This window comes from Podarcis erhardii, assembly GCF_964252035.2.
Source record: "Podarcis erhardii genome assembly, chromosome: Z".
Taxonomy (NCBI): domain Eukaryota; kingdom Metazoa; phylum Chordata; class Lepidosauria; order Squamata; family Lacertidae; genus Podarcis; species Podarcis erhardii.
This window is the reverse complement of record NC_138504.1, coordinates 40,900,881-40,921,217: the sequence shown is the minus strand read 5'-3', so window position 1 is coordinate 40,921,217 and position 20,337 is coordinate 40,900,881. Positions and strand designations below refer to the sequence as shown.

Here is a 20,337-nt window from a genome sequence, read left to right as displayed (position 1 = left end):
GGGTTGTTTCCCTTTAACCATGGTTAACCTATTCCACATGAATACCTGAGCCAGGTGTAGGGAACCCTTTTTGTCCAGCCTCCCACCCCAAAAAGACACAAGTGGAGGCTCTTACTTGAAAGTAAAAGTAAGAAAATTAAAAGTGCAAGCTCAGGGTTCAGGAGTCATGGGTTCAGGAGCAAGGGCAAGAAATTCAGAACTGCAGGTGTCCCTGCAATAAGTTCCCAGTACGTGGCCTGACCACCAAGCTCTTAAAGACAAGACAGGGCAGTCTTATTCTCGAGACTCTCTCACTTTGTAAGAATTATGGGACTACAAGGGCGTGTGCTTTTGGGGTGGGGTTGTCTGTTCCCACAACAAGGGCGGCATCTCGTTCTAGATAACGAGACTGCACGCTTTTGTCACACCTTGGTTATCAAAGCCTCCCCAGCCTTCATTGAGTCTCTCTCCTCCACAGGAAGAGGCGGGGAGGCACAGCAGTTCCGCTCCCCTTTCAAAGAGTCTGGTCAGGGCAGATCAAACCAGACCCCGCACCATTCAGCCCCCATCCTCATTTCTTCCTCCTCCTCCATCCAAGCCTGCCAATCCAAGCTCAATGGTGCTGCAGGGCTCAGTACACCCCTGGTCTTCCAGATGTTGCTGGCCTAGGACCCTTATACCTTTGGGACCGCCTCTCCTGGTATGCCCCGCGGAGGACCTTAAGGTCCACAAATGACAACATTTTGGAGGTCCCAGGTCGCAAGGTGGTTAGATTGGTCTCAACTAGGGCCAGGGCCTTTTCATTACTGGCCCCAACTGGGTGGAATGCTCTGTCACAAGAGACTAGGGCCCTATGGGACTTGACATCTTTCCGCAGGACCTGCAAGACAGAGCTGTTCCGCCTGGCCCTTGGTTTGGACTCCGTCTGACCCTTATGTTTCCCTCCCCTTATGGTTTTGATCTATGGGCTACTTTTAAAATGAGGCTGCATTTTAAATTGCATTTTAATCCGTATTTTAAATTGTTTTGTTTTTCCCCTATTATGTTTTTACTGTAATTTTACTGGTGTTTGCCACCCTGAGCCCGGCTCTGGCCAGGAAGGGTGGGGTATAAATAAAAATTATTATTATTATTATTATTATTATTATTATCATCATCATCATCATCATCATCCTTGACACCTGGGCATGCTGGTTGGAGTTGAAGGGTCAAAGGTTCCCCAACTCTGAACCATGATTGAGTATGAGCCACAAACAATGATGCAAAAATGTAAGTGTGGTGGGTATGTAAACAATAACAGCCTTCTACTGAATCCATACATAGACACCCTATCAAACATTTCACTTCAATTTCTTCTGGCAAACTGTGTTTGGTGGGCATTATATACATGTAAAATTATATATATGTATTATATATATGTAAACATACCACACATTTATTATTATTATTATTATTATTATTATTATTATTATTATTATTGCTAAGTAAACCCAAATGGATAAAGGGCAAGGTTCAAATGAGATTCCAGGGGCAACTGCAGCCCACCAGGGATCACTGATCTCTTCCCATGCTACACCCGCTCTCCCACAACCCTCCCTGATCCTGCTTTTCAGTTTCCCCAAGTGCTTTTCCCAAGCTGGTGTGCTTCTATGAACTACAAGAATGCCTGTTGCTTGCCTAGATTTCGATCTCTCTCCCTGATTTTTGTTTAAGATATTTTATTAAGATTTTCCCGTAAAACAGTAAAATTACAACTACAGAATATACAACTTGAATAAGTAAAACCAGAAGAAAGAAAAGATACAAAAGCCAAAGATACAAAAGAAACATTTCTGATTTTCCATCTGCTGGTTATATAAAGAAAGAAAATATGATTACTCAGTCCATGACAACATACATCTTCACCACTTTCTGTCTTTTAAGTCAAGGTGTCAAAAAACCGAATACAGAAAGTACATTCTACCAAGTGCCCCCCCCCCCGATTTCTTAGGACACCCCCATTCCCCCTCACAGAGCTATAATTTCCAGAATTCCCTGCAAAGAGGGAATGGTTGTTAAACTACTCTGATAACTGTAGCTCTCTTAGGGGGAACAGAGGTCTCCTTAGATTACTCTTAACAAACTACAGCTCCCAGAATTCTTTGGGGGAAGCCATGATTGTTTAAAGTGGCATAACACTGACATAATACCGTGCAGATGGGCCCAATACACTTTCCAGTTTAGTTATGTTTTAAGTATTGCACATGTGCAATGATTAAGCGTCCACAGAATCTTTGCAAAAGAGGAGGTGGACAGGAAGAAAACCAGAACAAATTGGTTGCACCTGTTGACTTCCTAGCAACCCTTACCAGGCACTGGTTCACACTTCTCTTTTTCTTTACAAAGGAAATCATAAAACAAAGGAGAAGATGTGTTTTCACATCTGCAGGCTGGATTGCAAAATTCCAATGCCAGGAATGTGAAAATGAACTCAGATTGCATTGAGGGAGTCTTTCCTTTCCACTGGACTTTTGCAAGAGGCAGCAACAAACTGCAAGATACCATTTTTGCAACATTGCGAAGCAGGAGAAATGACATTATCAAACTCTGTCTCCTTCTCCACTTCTCTTCTGTTTGCATTCTCTGCTCATGCTGAAGACAGCATTCTGGGAAAACAGGCACCAGCAGCACCCATAAATGTTGGGGCTTCCCCTTCCCCCAAACACAGCCAGAAACAGATGGGCAGTATGGCTTAGGGCAGGCATCCCCAACCTTCAGACCTCCAGATGTTTTGGACTACAATTCCCATCATCCCTGACCACTGGTCCTGTTAGCTAGGGATCATGGGAGTTGTAGGCCAAAACATCTGGAGGGCCGCAGGTTACAGATGCCTGGCTTAGGGCATGGGTCGGCAAACTAAGGCCCACAGGCCGGATCAGGCCAAACTGCCTTCTAGATCCTGTCCAGGAATAGCCGGTGTGTGGATTGCCAGTGTGCACATTCTTTTTTTTTTTTAATAATATTTCTTAAGGGTTTTTTTGTTACAACACACAAAACAAAACATACAAAAATACACATTTTATAACATATTTTCTTACCCTCTTTGGACTTCCTCACATCTCCCGCTCCTGCGTTCCAAATTTATAAAAATTAATCCAGCAAATTTATCACCTTGTCCCCACCTTACAATCTAGTTTTCCAATGTTATATCTTAAATTTTAGATATATTCATTTCACTCTATTAAAACAATAAGCTTAGCCTAATAGTTATCTTAAAAAAATTGATTTTTTCATAAATTTAACTTGTCTTCATAATTCACTTCATCTGTTCCGATGGTGCCAAATTGTTTATGATCAAGCATCCTGCTTAACATTCATACAATTTACAATATTTTTGCAAATAAATCTTAAATTTTTTCCAGTCTTCTTCCACCGTCTCCTCTCCCAGGTCTCGGATTCTGCCCGTCATCTCGGCCAATTCCATATAGTCTATCAGTTGCATCTGCCATTCTTCCAGTGTGGGTATATCTTGAGTTTTCCAATGCTTGGCAACGAGTATCCTTGCTGCTGTTGTTGCATACATAAAAAATGTTCGATCCTTCCTTAACACCCCTTGGCCAACAATACCCAAAAGGAAGGCCTCTGGTTTCTTAAGGAAGGTATACTTAAATACCTTTTTCAGCTCATTATATATCATTTCCCAGAAAGCCTTCACTTTGGGGCAAGTCCACCAAAGGTGAAAGAACGTTCCTTCATTTTCCTTACATTTCCAACACTTATTATCAGACAAGTGGTATATTTTTGCAAGTTTGACTGGGGTCATGTACCATCTATATATCATTTTCATTACATTTTCTTTCAAAGCATTACATGCAGTGAAATTCAGCCCAGTAGTCCATAACTTTTCCCAGTCCTCAAACATAATATTATACCCAATGTCCTGTGCCCACTTTATCATAGCCGATTTAACCATTTCATCTTGTGTGTTCCATTTTAGCAGCAAGTTATACATTCTTGAGAGTACCTTAGTCTTAGGCTCTAGCAGTTCCGTTTCTAACTTCGATTTTTCCACCTGGAATCCTAACTTTTTATCAAGTTTAAAAACTTCTTTAATCTGAGCATAATGTAACCAATCTCGCACTTTGTCTTTCATTTTCTCCTGACTCTGCAATTTCCAGTTATCTCCATCTTTTTCTAATATTTCCCAATACTTCGGCCATTTGGCCTCCATATTGAGTCTTTTCCGGGCCTTAGCTTCCAATGGTGAAAGCCACCTTGGAGTTTTATTTTCCAATAAGTCTTTGTATTTTGTCCAGACATTAAACACTGCTTTTCTGACAATATGGTTGTGATGGGATAATGAGCTGCTTGTGCGTAAAAGCTTGATCCCTCTGGGGTTTGGCTGGTCATCCAAACCGAGGCACTAACGGAGCCCCCAAAGCATGACTCCGTCAGTCGCTGGTAGAATCTGACAGTGGGCGTCTACGGAATTTACGCCAACATAAAAGCTGTTTGACGGACATGCGCCTTCGTGACTCTCTGCGTGACAGTTTCCGGCGAAGGGTGGGAGTTCCCAACGGGGGTCCCGTTACCTCTCCACTACTCTCACTGGAAGCATCCCAGAGCCTCCCCTCCGCTGTGACTCCTGCACTCCCCCTGCTGGTTCCCTCTTCTGCTGCAGATTCTCTCCTATTCTCCTGGAGCCTGTCCACCACCTGTCTCTCCGATGGCAGTTCCCTGACAATGGTTCTTGAAATTCTTATTAATCTTAACCTTGTCATACCATAAATATGCATGCCAGCCAAACGCATTGTCAAAACCTTCCAAATCTAATACATCAGTGTCCTCGAGAAGCAGCCAATCTTTCAACCAGCAGAAAGCTGCTGATTCATAATACAGCCTTAAGTCTGGCAGGGCAAAGCCCCCTCTTTCTTTCACGTCAGTTAATATCTTAAACTTAATTCTGGGCTTTTTGCCCTGCCAGACAAATTTGGAAATATCTCTCTGCCACTTCCGGAAACACTCTGTTTTGTCCACAATCTGTAATTTTTGAAATAAAAAAAGGATTTTAGGCAATACATTCATCTTTACAGCAGCGATTCGGCCCCTCCAAATGTCAATCAAGTCCATATTGTCAGTCAATTCAAAAAAAGTCTTGGGTAGTCTGCCATCTTTTGTAAGATTTTGATTTTGTGACTTATCCATGTTAGTTGATACCACGCCATTCATATCTCCCATCATAATGATGTTGTCATAGTCCAGATAGTCCAGGACACTCTCATGCAACTTCTTATAAAATTCCGATTTCCCTTCATTTGGTGCGTAGATTCCTAATATCAAAAACTTCTCTCCTTGATATTGTATCTCAATTGCCAAAATTCTTCCTTGCTCATCTTTGAATCAAAATTTAGGTGACAGGCTCTCCTTTGCATAAATCACCACTCCTCTTTTCTTCACCCGGTCCGAAGAAATAAATTCTTGGCCTAATCTTTTGTTTATTAGCACTTTTTTATGGAGCCTGGTCACGTGTGTTTCTTGCAAACAAATAATGTCCAATTGTTCTTTTTTCAATATATAAAATAACTTCCTCCTTTTTTCTGGGGAGTTGCACCCATTAATATTCCAGCTCAACAGTTGCAGAGACATCCTGAACAAATCTGTTATTTCTCTAGGGGTGGTATCTTTTTCTCTGGATCTTCAGGTTCCTAGGAAAGGGGTACAGCAGATGCTCCAGGCCCCAAAGGTGTTTCAATTCCTTTCTGAAGGTCCTCTCCGTAGGCAATCAGAAATTTATCTCTGTCTTCAAGTGTTTTAATCTTGACTTTCTTCCCTCTGAAGGTGAAAGATAATCCCTGAGGAAATTCCCACCTAAAAATAATTGAGTTGCTCCTGAACAATCTGACCAATTCAAGATAGGCGGATCTAAGGTCCAACAGTTGTTTCGGGATATCTTTGTAAATTTCAGCTCTTATGTCCAAAATGTCCAGTGACTTTTCGTAGTGTAAACCCAAGATCTTATCCCTTTCCTCCTTCGATCTCAAAGTTATCAAACAGTCTCTGGGCTTATCTTTCTTTGCAAATCTTCCAAGTCTGAAAGCCGATACAATTTTAAAGTCCTTTTCTTCCTGTATAAGCCAGAACTTGGAAAATTCTTTAGTCAGGAACTCAACTAAGTTTCCTTCTTCAGCTTCTGGTATTGACCTTAACCTTAAATTGTTTTCCCGGTTCCGCAATTCTATCATAGACAAATACATCTGTTGTTCTCTGACTTGTTTGCAGAGTGGTTTTACCTCTTGTTCTAAATTTTCAACTTTTTGGCTAGTAGCCTCAGCCAGTTTACGATTCTCTGCAGTGGCCTCAGTTAACTGCCCAATTGCTTGTACGTTCTGTGCCACCTGTCCAGTTATTTTGTTTAGACAAGCTGTATTTTGGTCAATTTTGGCTGTTTGTTCATCCGCTTTCTTGTCCAAAGATTCTACTCTTTTATCCAAAGACTCCAATTTTTCATAAATTTTCTCTAAAATTGAAGCAGTTGCTCCTGAGGCCATATCTTCCAACTGTAACTGCTCAGTTTCTTCTTCCCCTGCCAACGGCAGAGTAGACACAATTTCTTCTTCCCCTGCTAACGGCAGAGTAGGTACAGATGATCTACGTGTTTGTAAAGCTGAGGTTAAAGTTGTTTGTCTGGTTCTTGCTCCCCTTTTTCTTGTGCCGCTCATTCCAATTTTATCTAAGAGTCAAGGTCAAGCTAAGTTGTTCCCATGAGAATGCCACAGCCCAAGAGTGAACAGTCATATAGGAGGAAAGGAAAGAGAAAGTAAAATAGTGTCACTGCTGTAAATCCAAAATCCTCTAAAGGGAGCTTGTAATGTCTTGAGCGAAGAAGTCAAATCAAATAAGATCAATAAAGTCAAATTGAATGTCCAAAGACCTTCAGTAACTAGTGTTTAGCAGAGTTGGTGTTAACAGCATAACATTGTTTCTGACAAGTGCCAACTGGTATTTCAAAGTAGCAAGTCTAAAAGTGCTCTAAAATGTTGCAAGTTCAAATACACAATAGCCAAGTCTGCAAACTGACAGTTCTGCTGTTCAGGCAGCCCAAGTACCTGGGCTTCTCAGTCAAAATTTGTAGTCCCCAAAGCAGAAGATTAACACAGTCCAAGTAAAAGATAAATCCAATAAATAAGTTAAGTCCTTACTTTGCCTAAAAGCAGCTTCAATGGGTGCTCAAATCAGATAGTTTAAAAAGCCTCTTCAGTGGCTCCACTCCTCCAGCTCTTTTTGCTTTGAAATTTAAGTAGCAGCGGAAGACGGACTTCCTTTTAATATCTCTCCACTTTCAGCCAAATTTCGATTAATTTAGACTCCAATTGTGAAAAGTCCCTCCTTACTCACGGGTTGTTGCTTTTCTGTTCCGAATATTTTGAGGAAAAAAGGTCAGCGCTCACCGACAGCAGCTGCGCGGCTTCACTCTACAGAGTAGTGATCGACTCACAGCGCCGCAACCCCCTCCATGATCCGAGGCTCCTTACGGGGTCTCTTCAACGTTTCAAGGGTCGCTTCTGGCACCCGCCGAGTCCCACGTCCCCAGGCTCTTGCTGCCTGGGGTTTTCCAGCGCGGGTCTCCGCTTTGCTGTAGCGGACGACCTGATTCTGTAGAGCTTCCTCCTCACAGCGCGAGAAGGACCGCCATTGTCGTTCGCGCCGCCTCCGGAAGTCGCCAGTGTGCACGTTCTTTCCCTCCCCCTCCCTCCCTCACACAGCGCCGCTTTTCTCCTCAGAGATGGAGCAATCTTGTCCCACTCCGGGTGCCATCAACAGCGAGAGTCGGCTTGCTGGCCTCAGCAGGGTGGTGCTGTGAAGGGGGCGTATGATGCTGGCAGCTGCTGCACTTTCCTCCTTTTCCTCCTCCCTCTCCCTCAGTCCTTCCTTCCTTCCTTCTCCGCCCTGCTTTTCCACGCCACTTCCTCGCACGCTTTCTTTGTTGCTGCCTACCTGCCTGCCTGCCTCCCTCCCTCCCTCCTTCATTCCTCCCATGGCGTTCAGGTGGGTTGTTGCAGTGGCCACAGACGCCACTTGTGGGTTGGCGGTCAGCTCTGTCTTCTTCTTCATGGTTCCCCTCAGGAAGCAGCAGCACCAGCAGGTGGTGGGTAAAAGCTCCGTCGACGCCCCAAATCCCCTACCTCTGCCAGCAGCTCCTCCGCCGGGGCTGCTGCTTATGTCTTCACCAGCCAACACAGCCTCCTACCCCTCCACGGCGCCTGGCTGGCTTGAGAAGCCCAACTGCAATTATTGGGTCAACAACTGGGACAGGTACAGCAAAGCATCTTCAGGCCTCTTTGCAGGCAGGCGAAAATTGTTCATATTCCCCCCCCAAAAAAAAATATAGTCTGCCCCCCCCCAGGGTCTGCAGGACAGTGGACCGGCCCCCTGCTGAAAAGGTTTGCTGACCCCTGGCTTAGAGGGAGGCGAGCATTGCTTAGGGTGGCCCATGAGTAGGCAAAAGACAACATCTGTGCCTGCAGCCAAAGCCTGCAGGTGGTCACCCTGGCCTTGACCCATTCCACTTGCTGATGTTTGGGAAAGGGCCGTAGCTCATCAGCCCTAGAGCACCAGCATTATATGCAAAAGTTCCCAGGTTCTGCATCTCCTGGTAGGGTTGGGAGGGAATCCTGCCTGAAATACTGCTGCCATTCAGCACTGAGCTCAGTGGCTTAAAAATCTGACGGCTGGTGATCCTATGACTGTAAGCATCAAAATTCTAGGAGGTGTAGCCTTTTATACTTAGCAGAATCAACCTTAGCCCCCTAATATTGACTGAGGATTAGGCTGGGGCAAATGAGGCTGCTTCCCCTCCCCCTCAACCTACCCCCTCCCTATTGGGACACCCAAAGAGTACCAATGAGACTTGAATCCCAAGATGTTGCCTTTGAGCAAAACGTCCAAAGCAAACTGGTTGGATTGTTCTTGGATGTTCTCTAGAGCAGTGTTTCCCAACCTTGGGCTTCCAGCTGTTTTCGGACTATAATTCCCATCATCCCTGACCACTGGTCTTGCTAGCTAAGGATGATGGGGGTTGTAGTCCAAAAACAGCTGGAGGCCCAAGGTTGGGAAACGCTGCTCTAGAGCATTGCCATTGCCCTTGAGACTTTCATATAAGATTGTTAATGTGATGAGTATAAACTCATTTTTAATAGATTCACCTTCTAGAACAGGGGTCAGCAATTTTATTCAGCCGAGGGCCAGTCCACTGTGCCTCAGACCTTATGGGGGGCCGGACTATATTTTTTGGGGGAGGGAATGAACGAATTCCTATGCCCCACAAGTAACCCAGAGATGCATTTTAAATAAAAGCACACATTCTACTCATGTAAAAACACACCGATTCCCGGACCGTCCATGGGCCGGATTTAGTTGATTGGGCTGGATCCAGCCCCTGGACCTTGGTTTGCCTTCCCATGTCCTAGAAGCTTGATGCTTAGTGAGAACATGTATCTACCTGTAAGAATGCTTTTGTTTTCTTTGTATCTGGTAAATCTTGTACCCAGTTTTCCCAACCCCATGTGACCTGTTCATACTAGAAGAACTGGAGACTGCAACTTAACTCTCAATAACTGGACATCCTGATTATAACTGGTAATATTTGGAGCCAAGTACTTGAAATGGGACAGTCTTTTATTTTTTACATGTGTGCAAAATATACATAGATGTGTGGTTCTCGAACCACATAACTGCAGGCAGAGAACAACATGAAATCTTGCTACTTCACAATTGTTCCTAGCACATGATCTGCATTTACAAGAAATGCTTAGTGTCTCTCATCAAGTTTTTCTTCTTAAGATTGTCAAAAGCTATGGTTGTGACCAGGAACTTGGATCAAAAGCCATTGATCTTGCAAAGGGCTGGATACTGCTGAAAGGCTATCAGGCTCCAGATCCTTTATGCTGCATATGAACTTACTATTAAAAGAATATTAAGGTTCACATAAATTTAAAGGAATTACCTCTAAGTGAATCTCCTTCTTGGCTCAGATGATAAACCATGGTATTACACAAATAATTAATGTGAGCATCAATACAGTGGGAGTAACTGGTTTGTGACAGCTGTAATAACTACAGTGATCTCCAGTACTGAAAACATCTGAGTAGCTAACAGTTTCACTTCACCATAAGTGATATTTACTATTCACAGTTTGCAAAAATCCCCTCAGCTTAGATTTTGAATTAGCTGACAAGCTCATGTATTGACAGGTTTTGCTGAGTTGGAAAAGGTTCAGAAAAGGGCAATGAAATTATCAAGGGGCTGGAGAAACTTTTCCTATGATGAAACATTGCAGCATTTGGGACTTTTTAGTTTAGAGAAAAAGCATGTAAGAAGTGACACAATATAAGTTTATAAAATTATGTGAGACGTGGAGAGAAATGTCTGTCGTAACTCTATAACTTGTGGACACCCAATGAGAAGCACAATGATGAAAGATTCAGGACATATAAAATAAAGCTATTATTCAGGCAGTACATAGTTAAACTATGGAACTCATTCCCACATGAGGCAGTGATGTCCATCTACTTGGGTGGCTTTAAAAGAGGACTGAATGAATTCATTGAGATAAAATCTATCAACAGCTGTTATAGCACCATTGTCAGAGGAAGACTCTCCAAACTGAAATTTAATTGTACCCAAGGCACATTATCAATCCATCTTTCACCTTGTTTATTAAAATAAAGTTCCTGGAAAAAAAAGTTAATAACTGTTTTGCTTTTTAACCCATCGGGTAGCCAGTCACCAAGATAGAAGGTAACAGCAACATTCTAGTAGAGTAAACAAATGAGTCCCTGGATGTATGTAAAGGTTGGCACTGGTTCTATAATTTCTCCAGGGGATTAATTTCATCTTAAGTATACATAGCTTTGAGCTTTGCTTCTGTAAAGAGTCAATACAAATTTCAGTTGTAAAAGGAGCCAAGGAAGATTTCGCAAAGCGAAGACAGATTACGGGCTGCTGAATATGTTTATCATATGAAAGTTTGACCACAATCTGAGCATTACTGAGCTGAAATCAAGATTCTAGTCCATAAGATAGTAGCCCCCTCCACACAAAATCCCTTCCAGAAACTTAAAAAATCAGGCCTCGGGGAGAGTGAAATTCCAGGCTTAGCACCCCAACAAGTCCATGAACCTCAACTCCTGCTACAGGGCTTATCCATTTTCAAGCAAGTAGCACACCCCAGGGTCATTCTGAAGATTCAAACTCCTGCAAAAGACCCTGAACCCTCCTGCAATGGGAGACCAAGGAGTACCTTCACCGCAGGCGTGCTCTCATCCACACCCACCCAAATAAACTCCCTCCAGAGGAAAGCAGATTACATTTGTACATTATCTGAGGCTCTCAGCGTTTCCTGTGTTTCACCACAGAAAGCAAGACTTCGACCGTCAGACGCCGTAGTTTAGATCGAGCCTCCCCTAAACGGAAATCGCACGCTCATGCACGCCCCTTTCGCCCCTATCTCAAAACCCCCAGATTTTTTAAAGTACTCATTTTAGGGTGCGATTATCGGAAGCTGAAACAGGCACACTCTGTGCATGCTCGAAAGCAACAGGTGTGTAGCCAACCAGGTTTTACTTAGTATAAACCCAGTTATATTAATGGACCCAAGTTCGTCGTGTTTGTTCATTTCAGTCGGTCTGACTACTCTGAGTAGAACCGGGCTGTCTGCCTTTCCTTCCCCCAGCTCTGCTCGTACCACCAGCCTCGACCAAGAAAGGAAGGAAGAAGGATGGGGCTGCCCCAACTTTGCAAGCCTCCGCTCGTCTCACCTCCGATCTTGACGGTCTCCCGCTTGCCGCGAGCGCCTTTCTCCGCGTCCTCCATGACTCCCACCGACGCAGCCAGCTTCCCAAACGAGGCGGCTACCCGTTTCAACAGAAGGTATCTGGGGTCCGCGGCGCTCCAGCTGCCGTGTTTGATTCGAGTGGGCGGCCTCGCTTCTTCTCCGCCCCGCACTTCATCAAGACCCGCCCCCTCCCCTTGCACAATGCTTTACAGTTGTCTAAGGCAGGCTGCAGTTTTGCGTACGCGCTCGCCAGAGAATTCCACAACTGGCTTTCCTTCTGAGTAGACCAGAGACAGGGGCATCGGCGGCCCTCCAGATGTTTTTTGGACGCCAGCTCCCATCATCCCCAGCCAGCATGGCCAACGATCAGGGATAATGGGAGCTGTAGTCCAGTAAAGTATATCTTTATACCTGGAAAGTCACATCTTTCTCCTCACCCCTGGAGCAGACACGTCGAAACGGCAGGGCAAAAACACTCAAAAACAAAAATCCTGCTGGCTAGCTAATTCATGCAGGACACTCTTTCAGTCGATCCAAACTGGTGTTTGATTTTTTTTAAAATTGTTTCATTTTACTGATCAGTTGACTAAATATTGAACATCTGTCTCCACAGCGTCTTTGGGTTTAACAATAAATAAGGTTTAAGTTGTGGTAGGAGAGGTTGTGGAGAAATGTGGCACAATCTATGCATGTCTGAACAGAAATAGGACATAATGAGTTCCATGGGACTCGTCCCATGATCAGTACGGGTTGATTTTGTTATTCACAGGCAACACTGGGTTGGACACTGTGAGTACAGGAGGCTAGACTAGATGGGCCATGGGCCTGTTCCAGTAGTTTCTTCTTAAGTTTGTTTCTCTCTCTCTCTCTCTCTCATCAACAATGCTAGATTCATTTTATTCAATGCTGCTGTGTGCTACTCCAACCTACAAGCTGTTGGAGATTCCAGGGGTTCCAGGCACTTACCTAGAGTTACATTTCCTTGGAATTAGGGGCAGCAGAGACAGTGGTGTCCTTAGGATATATGCTTTATTTACACATGTATTCAACCTCAGCCTATAATGCAGGAGTTCCCAGCATTAACACCCCTGAAGGTCTTGCTTCTCCCATAGCTGCAGCCTTGGACTCAAGCAGAAATCACAGACCCTCCAAGTGACCGTCTTCTCTAGGGACAGTCCGTCCTGGTTTCTGATCTGATCCTGGAATGTCCTGCTTTTCCTTAGGACGTCCGTATTTTGATTGGAGGAACGCTGGAGGGTGTGGAGCTATGCGACCCCCGAGCCAAGGAGATAAGTAACTATGCAACCTTTAGAAGACATCTGAAGGCAGCCCTGTATAGGGAAGTTTTTATGTTTTATTATGTTTTTATACGTGTTGGAAGTCACCCAGAGTGGCTGGGGCAACCCAGTCATATGGGTGGGGTATAAATGTGATGCTGATGGAATAGGACATCCCTATTTCCGTCAGAGAAATGTTGGAGGGTATGAAATCAAGCATATCTCTCACTCTCAGGCTTCTAATCCTAGTTCTCTCCCACACTCCAGTCTGCCTTTATCTTTCTCACTACTAGCCAGATGAAATAGGGCACCCACACAAGTGCCCCCTGGCACAAAGCAGATTCCTTTTGTATACTAAGCAACCCTGTACTTAAGGCCTTACCAATAAGTTGGCCTGGCTATTCCAACAATTGAATCCCCCATTAGATTTTAACCCTTTCTGGATCTAGGCAACCAACTCCCTCCAAACTCACAATACCGTATTTTTCCATGTATAAGACAACCCCGTGTATTAGATGACCCCTATTTTGGGAGAGGTCACCCTTCGGTTGTTGAGCTTTTAAGTTAGCCAACTTCCATCTGAAAATTAAGCTTTTTTGGGGGGGGGAGTTGTTGAGCCCGCATGCATGCCTGCTTGCCGCAGCCCGCAATCGCACCCGCCTCACTCTGCATTCACTATACATGTATAAGACGACACCCAATTTTGGCCTAATTTTTTTTAGCAAAAAAACCACCGTCTTATACACAGAAAAATATTATAGTTTTACTTCTCAAGGATATAGTAGGAGACCATCTCAGGCACACAATCGATTGTAGTGTTGAGCTCTAATGTGATTATATTCTTATGGTTTTATTTTCAGCCGTGTTTTGTATTTTGTATTATGCTGTCTGTTACTAACCACTTGTTTTCTTTTTATATATCACCTTCCTCCCCACTCCACCCTGGATCTCAAGGTGGTGTACATCATTTCCCCCTTCCTAATTTATCCTACCAACACCCTGTGAGGTAAATTGGGCTGAGAGAGAGATTGGCCCAAGGTCAGGGATTTTCATGGCTTCCCAGGTCACAGCCCAACACACCACACTTGTGGACACTCAGTCTTGTTTGGAATCATTACTCTCTTTTGTTTCATGTTGTTAATTGGTTTTGTAACCAGTTAAAAGAGGTATAAAATTATTATTCATAATAAAGAACAAGCAAAGTCTCTTTAAAAACTGAAAGATTTATTATGGCATAAGCATTTGTGATCAAGCCCTATATTTGTTGTTCAAATTTTATTGGATTTTTCTTTGTTTTGAATCATGATGGTTTATGCACGTTTATTTTACTGTCCCTTTGTTTTGAACAACAATGGTTTAATGCATATTTGTTTCATTGGAGGTATTAAAGCAGAGGTTGGATGGCCATCTATCAGGGATGCTTTGGTTGAGTTTCCTGCATTGGGTGCCATTGCAATTATAAGAGAACAAGGGAGGTATTCATAGTGAGTTCCAGCACCTATTTTGCTAGAAAAATAGCACTGGTTTTTATATATGCAATTAAGTCACTTCAAGATGCCTTATAGGAAGCACATTATACATGAAATAAACAAAAAAGCCAACACCATGTTGGCTAACCTTGATCTAGCCTAATGTTTCTACTTTTTAAAAATAAACATATCCATCATTAGAAGAAGAAGAAGAAGAGTTTGGATTTGATATCTCACTTTATCACTACCCTAAGGAGTCTCAAAGCAGCTAACATTCTCCTTTCCCTTCCTCCCTCGCCACAAACACTCTGTGGGGTGAGTGGGGCTGAGAGACTTCAGAGAAGGGTGACTAGCCCAAGGTCACCCAGCAGCTGCAGGTGGAGGAGCGGGGAAGCGAACCCAGTTCACCAGCTTACGATTCTACCGCTCTTAACCACTACACCAAGCTGGCACTCCACATTTCTGGTAAGCTTTCCACATCTCTGTGACATTTTGATTTATTCCAGTGAAACTATTACCCAATTTTGATCCTGCCATCAATGAATCAGTTAGGATATTTTAGCCACGAGATGTAAGGGGAAGGGCTACAGTATATGCCAGTAGCAGAGAAGCTGTTTTGCATGCAGAGGGCCACAGCTTCAATCCCTGGCAGCTTCAGCTTGGGCTGGGAGAGACTCCCTGCCGGAAACCCTAGAGAGCTGCTGCCAGTCAGTGTAAACAGTGAGTTAGAAGGACCAATTGTCTGACTTGATATAAGGCAGCTTCCTGTTATATATATATATATATATATATGCAGGTTTTGGTGTTCCAGTAACAAGAAGCCGAAAGCACCAGCCTGAAGATGACGAGTGAGACCTCGTCGAAACGTCGCCTAGACACCCCAACTTTTACACGGGAAGACACCCGAGGACACCAAAACCTGCATTCCTGTACCCGTGAAAATCTACGAAAGCATATATATATATATATATATATATATATATATATATATAAATATAGCATTTATATTGCACCTTGTTCTCCGAGGAGCTCAAGGTTAGTGTATACGGTTCTCCCTGTCTTCATTTAATTCCCACAACAAGCCTGTGAGGTAGGTTAGGTCAAGAGCCAGTGTCTAGCCCAAGGTCACTCAGGGGGCTTCATGGCTGAGTGCAGAGCTGGATTTAGGGCAGTGTGAGTGGTTCAGACACACTGGGCAGCCAGCCAAGGAGGACACATTTTTGAAGCCTGGTAGACACTTGCCCAGCTTTGGGAAATAGGCATGAGGGCTCTGACAGGGTCCTAAAGTCCCCCTCTTTCTTCCCAAAGCTGGGCAAGCACTTACTGGGCTTTGGGACTGGGGGGTAGGAAGGGCTCTAGGACCCTGCCAGAGCCTGACACCTCCTTCCTAAAGACCGGCTTAAGCTGGGAGGAGGGGTCATATTACCAAGGCCCAGCCCTGCTGAGTGGGGATTTCAGCCCTGATCTCCCAGGTCCTAGTCTGGCATGCTAACCACAACACCACACTGGCTTTCTGTTTGTTTGCTTATATTTATTTTTTATTATATTAATGTCCCACCTTTCCTCCATGGAACTCAAGGTGGCATACAGAATTCTTCTCCCTCTCTTTTTATCCTCACAACAACCCTGTGAGGTAGGTTAGGCTCTGAGACAGTGAGTGGCCCAGGATCACCCAGTAAACTTTGTGGCTGAGTGGGGAATTGGAGCCCTGGTCTCCCAGGTCCTAGTCCAGCAATCTTAATGTGCTGTTACAGGCATGGGGAGCCTTTGGTATGCATGATGGGGCTGATGGGAGTTGTATTTCAGCCATATCTGAAGGTCCCCACCCCTGTGCTGTTGCTCCACATTGTGTTTTACTTAATTTGCCTTTACCAAATGTAGCAAGCTGGCCCTATGGCATTAGTTGGCCCTGCTGTACATTCTACTGAATGGGGCCCAGACCTCTGTCCCAAAGTCCAACTTTTATAGCACCACTACCTGCCAGGATGGGATTGGGAAGGGAAGAGGAAAGGAGCCTCTGTTTTTGGACTTCCTTTTCATTCATTGCTCAATTTCTTCTTAGAAAATTTCCACAACCTTTGCTGCACTGCTATCCACTCACTTCCTGGTATGAGTGACTGTCTCTTGCAAGTTAAGAGTTGGTTTCTCTAGGTTTCTCTGTTATTATGTCATGCAGACAGGAAGGCAAAGCTGTCATGAGGTGCAACACGCCTTCGCGTAGTTCTTTGTTACCGATGTTCTTCTTTACACAGTGTTTTTAGTGTATATAGTGCTTTACAGAGCCTTATTGCTGCCCTTTTGCTCCCTGGGGTGAAGTAGCAAAATGATTGCTTCCCACCCCCTACCTTACCCCAAAGCAAAGTACAGAGTACACAAAAGCAGTCAAGTTCTTTTGGCACTCGAGCCAGAAATTCCCAAAACTGCTCCTCTCTCCTTCCTGGCGGTAAAGAGAGAATGATGATGATGATTTGCCGCTCTTTAATTTATTCTCGCCTCCCCAAGTTTTACTTTACCTTTTTCCACAATTGGAATATAAACCAACTGACACAACTCAAAGGGAGATCATGCAAAACAGTACAGAAATGCAGTTTCTTCTTCATCCTTCTTCTCCTGTTATAATATTGCCTTCCACATTATATCTCAAGGCAAAGTAAGAAATCATAGAATCATAGAGGGACAGTGGAACAGACTCCCACAAGAGGTAGTGGACTCTCCTTCCTTGGAGGTTTCTAAGCAGATGTTGGATGGCCACCTGCCATGGATGCTTTAGTTGAGGTCCCTGCATTGCAGGGGGTTGGACTAGATGACCCTAGGGTGTCCCTTCCAACTCTAACATTCTGTTTCTGTGATCTAGTCCAGCCCCTTGCAATGCATGAATCTTTTGCCCCACGTAGAGCTTAGACCCACAACCCTGAGATTAAGAGTCTCACGCTGTACCAACTGAGCTATCCTAGCTGCTATGTATCACTGAAAAACACAGTAAAGTGATATTGTTGTGCCAAAATTAAAATAAAATAAAATAAAATAAAATAAAATAAAATAAAATAAAATAAAATAAAATAAAATAAAATAAAATAAAATAAAATAAAATAATAAAATAAGTGTCCCCAGTGTTGTAATCATAGAATCATAGAGTTGGAAGAGACCACAAGGGCCATCGAGTCCAACCCCCTGCCAAGCAGGAAACAAAAACAACTTGGTGGTTCCACTGGGGCTCGAACCCAGGATCTTCTGCGTGTAAAGCAGACCTGATAACCACTACACTATGGAACTGTCACGGTAATGGTAAACTTGGTGACAGGTAATAAGAGCACAACCAATTCCTTATACAACAATAATAATTTGTTGCCCTTTCTGACACCCAAAATCAACTACGTGAGGCAGACACTCACTCTGTTTAACGGGAGAGACAGTTACCATTAAACTGCATGTTACCCTAACATGAAGGAGGAACCTAACCTCTATACATTTCTAATACGTATATACAGGTGATCAGGAACATCTAAGTTATTTTAGTACCAGAGGCAGAAAGGCCCACAAGCACCTTTCCCTGCCCCATCAGCTTCAGTCTGCTGTCTCAACTCTCCCACACATGATCACCTACCGGCATTTTTTTTTCTTACTACCTGTCTAGGGAGTGGCACTTGCTGTCCATTTCCTCCTCCTCAGTCTCCATGTTGCTCTCATAGAACTCAGTGTGGAGGAAGATGATGTAATTAGAAATTGTTGGCTATGTCTGTCATTGACTCTGTTTGTGACAGTTGTTGGCTCGGGCTCCCCCTACTGTTGGCCTCCTGCCTTGAACCCTACCAGTCCTAATGGAAACAATCCACCACAGAGATTTTCACAAATTAGAAAGCTTAATCATTTGCTGCCCTTTCATGATACCCCAACATTTCTGCTTGAGGTGGTGTTCTCACCAGGTCTAATGATAGGGCTGGCCAGAGAGAGGGAGCCTTGTCCAGAGAGTTTGCAATTTATATTTTGGCATAACAACGATTTTGGCAGGGGTGTGTGGCTGGACCTGGCTTTTTCTTTGGTTCATTTTGATGGAACAAGGCACCAGTCTTGCTTTGTGTTGCAGTGTGGTATTAGCCCCTCTGGGACCCTCACTCTGTTTGTGACACAGAATACCAGACCAGACTTTGTGACTCCAGAAACTACAAGGAGGCCAAGTATCGATAAGTCATCTGTGGTGCTGGAAAAACTCCCAAACTAGTAATTATCAGTCCCCTCAGAGAACACATTTCCTCCCAACAGACACTGGTGCCAGTCTGGGTATAATTTATGGCCTGTTGGAATCAGTAAGACAAAGCTTGTTTACTGCAAATGCAGGAATTTATACCACACAGAGAGCACGTAGGCCACATCATAATTCTGAAGCCCATATAGTCGGAAAGGTACAAACTCTCAGAATATCCCTTCTCCTTCTCCTTCTCATGTAAGCAAAGCCCTCTTCTTTCCATACATGCGAATGAGACCAGTGGGATTGTGTTATGGGGTTGCGAGGTGTCAGCAACCCACCACTATACCTGCAGCAGGGTCCCTGAATCCATCAGCACGAAAGGGGAGCTTTCTATCCACTGTGTGCTCCAAGTCTAAGCATTTGGGATCACTGAAAACACAAGGAGCTCCATTTTCAAGCTCTGTTAGGTATGATGGAACTTCATAGAAATCACAGCTTAAGTCACTCCTTTTGGAACACTCCCAATCATTTGCCCATGTACATGCACAGAAAATATTAGATCTAGCTGAAAGGCAACACAAGGACATATACATTGATTGTTGCAATGCACCCCTCATTATTATTATTGATCATTGCAAGATTACTGTATAATCTTAGATTACAGTATTGTCTAATCTAAGAAGGGTTGTGGCTATATCATGAAGGGTCCAGACCCTGCACTTCTGAATTTGTCACTGCACTATAGAATGAGACTGAGATTTTATAAATTTGAGAATTTTTAGTCCATTCAGTCTACACCCATTCCCATCATCATGCTGCTGCTGCTGCTGCTGCTGCTGCTGCTTCTTCTTCTTCTTCTTCTTCTTCTTCTTCTTCTTCTTCTTCTTCTTCTTCTTCATTAGAAGTGGTGCCCACCAGACTGAATGCTGTGAGGTGAGGAACTTATTTTGCTGAGTGTCCTTCTATAGTTGCCAACCTATAACTCAGAATAACTGCACTAGGCGAAACTTATGAATTTCAAGAAGAATCTCAAGTATGGAAGTTCTTGATCCCGCCCTCTCATGTTGGCTGCACCACACGTAGAAAGACACACTGAGGCACACACAGTTGTACTTCATCTTGCACAACCTTTGGTGTGACACGAATCAACTGTTTAAAAACATTTTCTGAGCAGGGCTTGGTTTGACTCCTGAAAAAGTTCCCTCTTCTCATAAGCATGCTTTTAAGATCGAGTGTGAAGTACACACACACACACACACACACACACATGCTCCCCAACATGTGACATGAGACTAAGCAAAAGCACAGAGTAAAAATTGAACCTTCACGTAACATTTTAGGAACAAAGAAGCCTTGTACCAAGTCAGGCTATTGGTCCACCGAGCTCACTGTTGTCTACACTGATTGGCAGTGGCTTGCCAGGATTTCAGAGAGAGAGTCTTTTCCAATCCTACCCGAAGGTGCCAAGGACTGAACCTGGGATCTTCTGCATGCAGAGTAGATGCCCTTGAGCTGCAGATTCTTCCCAAAGAAGGGGCACAAAACACAAAGAGGACTGAGCCCACACTGGTTTTCCAAAAAGTACCTTCACCCCCACCCAACTTCCCTATTCAG

At 43.9% G+C, this 20,337-nt stretch overlaps 1 protein-coding gene across 2 annotated transcripts in view; it reads right to left on the bottom strand.

The window, feature by feature from the left end:
• LOC309333827 (stomatin-like) overlaps positions 1–11,948 on the bottom strand; it is a 45,018-nt gene extending 33,070 nt beyond the window's left edge. Inside the window, exon 1 of one of the 2 annotated variants that reach the window (XM_081847797.1) lies at positions 11,775–11,948. In XM_081847797.1, the coding sequence (XP_081703923.1) occupies positions 11,775–11,829 (55 nt within the window). In that variant the 5' untranslated portion in view covers positions 11,830–11,948. The remainder of the gene's footprint in view (positions 1–11,774) is intronic. The other variant, XM_081847796.1, reaches the window with a different exon arrangement.
• Positions 11,949–20,337: the final 8,389 nt, after the last annotated feature.